Source organism: Buceros rhinoceros, unplaced genomic scaffold, assembly GCF_000710305.1.
Source record: "Buceros rhinoceros silvestris isolate BGI_N320 unplaced genomic scaffold, ASM71030v1 scaffold20760, whole genome shotgun sequence".
NCBI lineage: Eukaryota > Metazoa > Chordata > Aves > Bucerotiformes > Bucerotidae > Buceros > Buceros rhinoceros.
Window position 1 is genome coordinate 17,792 of NW_010389314.1, and position 5,814 is coordinate 23,605.

Below are 5,814 nucleotides of genomic sequence, written 5' to 3' on the forward strand. Positions count from 1 at the left end.
CAGTCCCGTCCTTTGCTCCCCCGCCCCCCCGTTGGTTGCAAGGACAGGGCCCCGAGCCTGGAGAGGCTGACACAGAGCTGGGATGGAGCAGATCGTTTGGGTAGGCAGTGTCTGCTCAGCTCTGCTCTGCGGGGTTTTTTCTGCCTGCAGCCACCCCAGCACCTGCCTAGAGCCCGGCCCTACCCCAGGGTTTGGTGCTGAACACAAAGATACACTCGGCAGCGCTGGCTTTCGGTCTCTAGCAGGGGCGCGCCTTTAATGAAGCGGAGAGACCCTGGTGTTACGTACAGGCACACTGAGGGATGGAGAACAGATGCGACGGAGTCTGTTTTCAGATTTCCATAACAAGTGTGTGTCAGGAGCTGGCAGAGATGAAGACGTGTGGCATATGCTGGGTATGTCTGTGCCGCGCCCTGCCCAGGAAGCCGTTTCTGTGCTGGGAGCTCCTCTGTGAGGCACAGACACTGGTAATGGCCAGAGCTGTGCTGGGGGATGCAGAGGAAGCTCATCTTGACCCTTCCTCCTCGTGAGCTCAAAACTGCCGGGGCTGCACTGCAGCAGGCGGTCCCAGCGAGGAGCTGCCCACCAAGCCACAGCTCCTCAGCCCGAGGCTGAGCCCAGGAAAGACGTGATGGTGGTTACCATCCCCACTGGGTCATGGCAGCAAGTCACAGCCGGCCTTTTTCCTCCTGCGCCCAGCCCAGCCGCCTCAGTCCTGCAACAGCTTGTGCTTTACAGTCGAGCTCTCCGAGCAGAGGTGAACAAAGAGAGTCCCGGCTGCCGCACGAGCGCGCAGCTCGCACAGATCGTAGTCATGGGCCCACTCCACGTTGCCCCACCGCTGAATCTGAAGGAGGGTAGGAACAGGAGTCAGTTCAGTGCTGCATTATAGGTAGAGCTGCTCAGCAACTCTCAGGCTCCCCGCTCATATTTGTGAAACACAGGTAACCCCCCAGGAGCTGTGCTGATCCCTGACTGCTGGGGCAGGGTGATCTCCAGATGAGTTCAGTGGAAGGACATGCTCCATCTGTCCTGGGGTCTGAGGCAAACCCCCTTAAAGGGAGGATGAGAAGATTCCCATCAACTTCAGCCACTATGGGGTCAGGGAGAGCTTCACGCCAGGCCAGTTTCCAGCAAGCAAGTTATTAGCTTGGTGTCTACCGAAGCCTCCAGGCTGGATAACCCACAGCAAAAGAAGCCAGCCATGACTTTGCACTTCAGATCAGGGAGGGAGAAAAGCAGCCATCTGGGTGCTGCGAAAGGAAGCTGGCAGCCCCGCGAACGCTGCAGGCTGTTGTGCCCGTGATGCTGCTCGACAGCAGCATGCTCCAAACTCTCTCAGTCGGGAAGAGTGGTGGAGTGGAACCTCTCCTGCAACAGCAGGCACTTCCCTTGCCAGTTATTTGTGGCGGGAGATGCGTTTGTCATGCTGAGATTATTGCTATTTGAATTATAGGGCTGGTCTGTAACATCATTTACCTGGTATTCTTCCTCCAGGCGAGAGAGCAGCACGGCTTTCTCGACTGTAATGTGCCTGTCAATCAGCCCCATGGACAGAATCAGTGATTTCAGCTGGGTGATTACATATTCTATACCTGGAGGGGAAGAACCCAAAATAAACAAGATTCATGGTTGTTTTCTGCAGCACTACAGCAGTGTCTTCACATGCTCTGAACAGACAGTCAGGGTGTGGTACCTCCTCAGGGAGGTCACAGGGCCAGAAAATCCTCCCCAGCTCACGTCGGGGCACCTCAGCACCAGATCTGCTGCTCACAGCAGACAAAAAGCGCTGCTCTGGCCACTGTCACTGCAGTGACCAATGCTGTGCCTTAGAAATCCCCGCCTTTTATTCAGCCACAAACCCTCCCAGCACAAAGTCCAGCGCTGAGGACTCTGGAGCTCAGCTGGAAGTCCCGGCTGAGAGGGACACAACCATCTTTGGTGCTACAAGAGCTGCCCACATCTCTCACCACTCCTAGAAAAACACCACGCAAGTCTGCCCTGCCCTGGGGGTGTCAGCAACGGCACCAGCCGATAACAGAGCAGAGCTCTTCCCTGCCACACCACCAGCTGCTGGCTTGCCAGGCCCCCCTCTCCAGGGGAGCAGAGCGAGCACTTGATGGCCAAGGGACCTGAGCAAACCCCACAGACATGTGCAGCCAGGAGGAGGAGGAGGAAGGATTGGCTGGACACTCTGCTGAGCACTCACGGTTCAGCTCAAGCTGGTGGGAAATGGAGGAGCCTGCACATGGACAGGGTCTAAGGGAGGAACTGAAGTTGGACTCGTCCTGCGCTGTCAGACCTTGGATTTCAGGTGTAAAGCTGACCAGCTGCCTGGAGGCACATGCCTTCCCCTTCCGCCCTGCCTACCCGTATTACAAACTGGGAGACAGAAGGATTAATCAAAAAATACCTCTGCAGGGGTAATGGAAAGGCTTTGCAAGCCCCATCCCAGGCATCAGCACCGTTAAAAGATAAACCTCAACCCTCCATTATCTCAACAGGAGAGGAAAAACAGGACAGTCGCTCTTCTCCCCCATGGAGAGGAGCCGCCTCCTCCTCTGGCACAGCGGAGGGGTCCTGGCACGGCTGCTCTCACCTTGCAGGGCCCACATGTTGTAGGAAGCCAGATGGCTGCTGAAGGTCTCCTTGGTACTGGCAGGGATGTTTGGCCCCAGGATGCTGGTTGAGGAGCCAATTGCCACGTTGTACCTGGAAGGATCGCCAGCCCCTTAGAAAAGCACAGGGCTCGTGGACCTTGCGGCTCCAGCAGTCACAAGCACGAGAGCTCCTGGCCTCAGCAGGGCAAGGCATCACAGATAGAAACGTCTTTGAGCTCTTACCTCTTCTCTGCCCAGGCGACAATTGGGTCCCATTCGTTCTTCTGCAGCTCCACCAAAGCAGGCGGCTCCTCCACACGATAGCTGGGACAAAAACACGCTGGATGTTCTCTCCCTGGCTGCTGGGGTGCATGCTGGGGAAGGAAGCTGCCCCCCCCCAGCCTGCAGCAAGGGGAAGAAGGGCCTGCACTGCCTGGAATGCTGGATTTCAGCAGAGGCGTTGTAATTTTTGTTCACATGCTGCATTGCAAAGGAGCTGTAGGGACAAGTGACACAAACGCCTGAACATTTCTGGTGATCAGCAAGAGCAGTTCCACATCTGTGAGGAGAGTTAAGTCCCTCATTAATCTTGAGAAATGCATAGAATCACAGATGGTGTTTAACAAGTCATCAAATCAGACTGGTTCGGTGTGAAGGGACCTCTCAAGCTCACCCAGTCCCTCCCCTGCAGGGAGCAGGGACATCTGCACCCAGAGCAGGGGGCTCAGAGCCCCAAGGGCCAACCTGCCCTCGGATGGTGCCAGGGATGGGGCTGCTCCCACCTCTTGGGGCAGCCTGGGCCAGGGTCTCACCACCCTCAGTATAAAACATTTCTTCCTTATATTTCTCTTCCCCCAATTCGGAGCTGTCTGTTGTTCCGGGAAGGACAATTCTATCTTACTACGGAACAGAGCAGCAAACTGGCCAACAGAAACCGGCAGATAGCCCCAAGCCAGCCAAGGGAAAACTGCAGATAGCCCCAAGCCAGCCAAGGGGTGCAGCGAGGTTTAGCAGCTGGGGCAGGGGACGCATCCCACTAGAACTCTTGGCATGGGACTAGCCCTCCCACCTGGCCTTACCCAGCGGCTCCCTCAGCTCTCCCCGCTGCCAGCCGCAGCAGCGCCCGGGGCAGGCGGGGGAATCCTGTTCCTCTCTCCCCACAGGAGCTGAGCAGCTGCCAGTGGACACCTCTCAGGCTGGGACTGTGAGACAGGCACTTGGGTGTGAACAGGCTTGATCCTGCAGCCCACAGGGACTTGATTCAACAAAGAGCATTTTGTTACTGAGCATTTTGGGCTGTGTGTCCTGGCACAGGAGCACCAGGGACTGGGCTGACAGACTCCCCCAGGCCTTCCAAAGACATCTGCCCCAAGCAGATCTTCATTTCCTGCTGCTCCCGCCTGTGCCCAGCACAGAGGTGTCCAAAACAGAGTTCAGCAGAGGACCAGGTCCCTGTTCTCCCCCGCACCTACAGCCTCCTGGTGCCTGGACTTCCACCAGGTTTGCAGACATGGGACTGGCCCAAACTAATGCAGATCCTGGGGCCCAGCAGAGCCCTGCCATGGCTGGGTCACGAGAGATGTTTTTCCTCTTCCCCTTGCCAAAGCAATGAGACAGCCTCGCCCCCGTGCCAGCAGAGCCCCCGTCTCGTACCAGATGGTGTCAGTCTCCAGGAACTTCACGGCCGCGCGGATCAGCTGCATTTTGTTCCGCTGGGTGGGATTGTCCAGCGCCGTGTTGCACAGTGTGGTCTGAGGGATAAAACCGCTGTTATCCGAGGCTTGGGGAAGCGGCAGCTCCCACTGTACAACACCAAGAAGCAGCAGAGGAATTTGGGGCAGAGAGAGAACCGAGGGGCACAGCTAAAGGGAGCTGCAGGGCCAGAACAGAGCTGGATCTTCTCATTGGTTTTTGAAGTCAAGCACCAGGGCACAGAGCTCATGGCCTGCACTTCGTTTCCTCCTGCCCTCACTATCCCATATAACACTGTCCAGCCCCTTCTCAAGTCCCCCTAGTGACACAGACTTCCCTTAGACAGTCCCCCAGTGCCCAGCCAAAGTCCCCACCTCTTGTCCCTGTTTCTGTGGCATCAGGAGAGCCCACTCTCTCTGTGTCCTGTGTTTGCGGTCTGTTCTCACGTCTACACTTTCACCTCCACCTCAGGCCAAGCCCCACCAATTCTAGTGCCGAGGTTTCAGTGTCCCAGCCTGCCCCACTCACCAGGTGCATGGTGTAGAACTTGATGGTGTCTTTCTGGGAGTCCCACTCCTGGGCCACTGCAATGGCCAAAGCCTCACTGGGGACAGTGAAGAGCTTGGCCTGAGGCGTTTTCAGCTTTCGATGGTCCAGGTTTATTTCAAAGCCTCCTGGGGAATCAGAGTAGAAATCCTGGGGAATCAAAGAGGAGCAGGCACTAAGGAACAACAGACAACCCCTCAGCGGGAGCAGACACAGAGCCAGAGCTGGCGGGAGCGCAGACCAGGGACACACATGTTTCCCACTATCGTTTTGACATACTCCTTCCCCCAAACAGTTTTGGAAGCAGTTTTTCACCACGGTTTTGCTATAGATGAAGAAAGGGCACAGCAGGCTGGTGACAAACACGTTGCTAGCACAGCCCGGGTGGAGGGCATGCTATGCTCTTGCCGAAGTAGTGTGGGCTGATAACGTCCCTCCTGGGGACCGGCCCCTCTGTCCTGTCCCTGCGGCCGTACTCACCTTCTCCTTGAGAGATGCTCACATTCTGGTAAAACCGCTTCCTCTCTGGGGACAAGAACAGAGCCATTCAGAGGGCAGTTAGAGGTTCAGTCCCTTCCCCCGCTCCCCATCACAGCCCACAACAGCCTCAGTGCTATGGAGGTGGCCTGGCCACAACAATCCACGCAGTTCCTCCAGAGTCCAAGCACTACACCACTCCAGCGAGCTGCACTCAACTGGGGAAGCACCCCAAAGCCAGAGCGGTGCTGTGCACAACCAGAGTCACAGCAGTGGGCTCCCAACAACCCGCGCTGTGTCACTGCAGGCGACACCTGCACCTGCAGGTGCTCTGTCGCCTGAGACAGAACAAGACTAACTTCACTGTCCTCAAACCCATGTTCCCAGCAAAATCTGGGGAACAGGGAATTATTCCCCCTGGCAGAGGGGACCTGTGGTTCCATTCCCCCCGAACCCCTAAACCCAACGAAGCACAAAGCAAAGTGGCGCACTGAGGACC

General features: G+C 56.8%; 1 protein-coding gene across 1 annotated transcript; it reads right to left on the bottom strand.

Moving 5' to 3' along the window:
* Positions 1-229: 229 nt before the first annotated feature.
* On the bottom strand, positions 230-5,363 carry ATPAF2 (ATP synthase mitochondrial F1 complex assembly factor 2; the record flags this gene model as incomplete). Its single annotated transcript, XM_010133939.1, has 7 exons — positions 230-847; positions 1,480-1,595; positions 2,600-2,712; positions 2,844-2,924; positions 4,254-4,351; positions 4,821-4,966; positions 5,319-5,363. Coding segments are annotated over 7 exons (737 nt in total), but the record flags the coding sequence as incomplete, so codon positions are not given.
* Between the last annotated feature and the right edge of the window lie 451 nt (positions 5,364-5,814).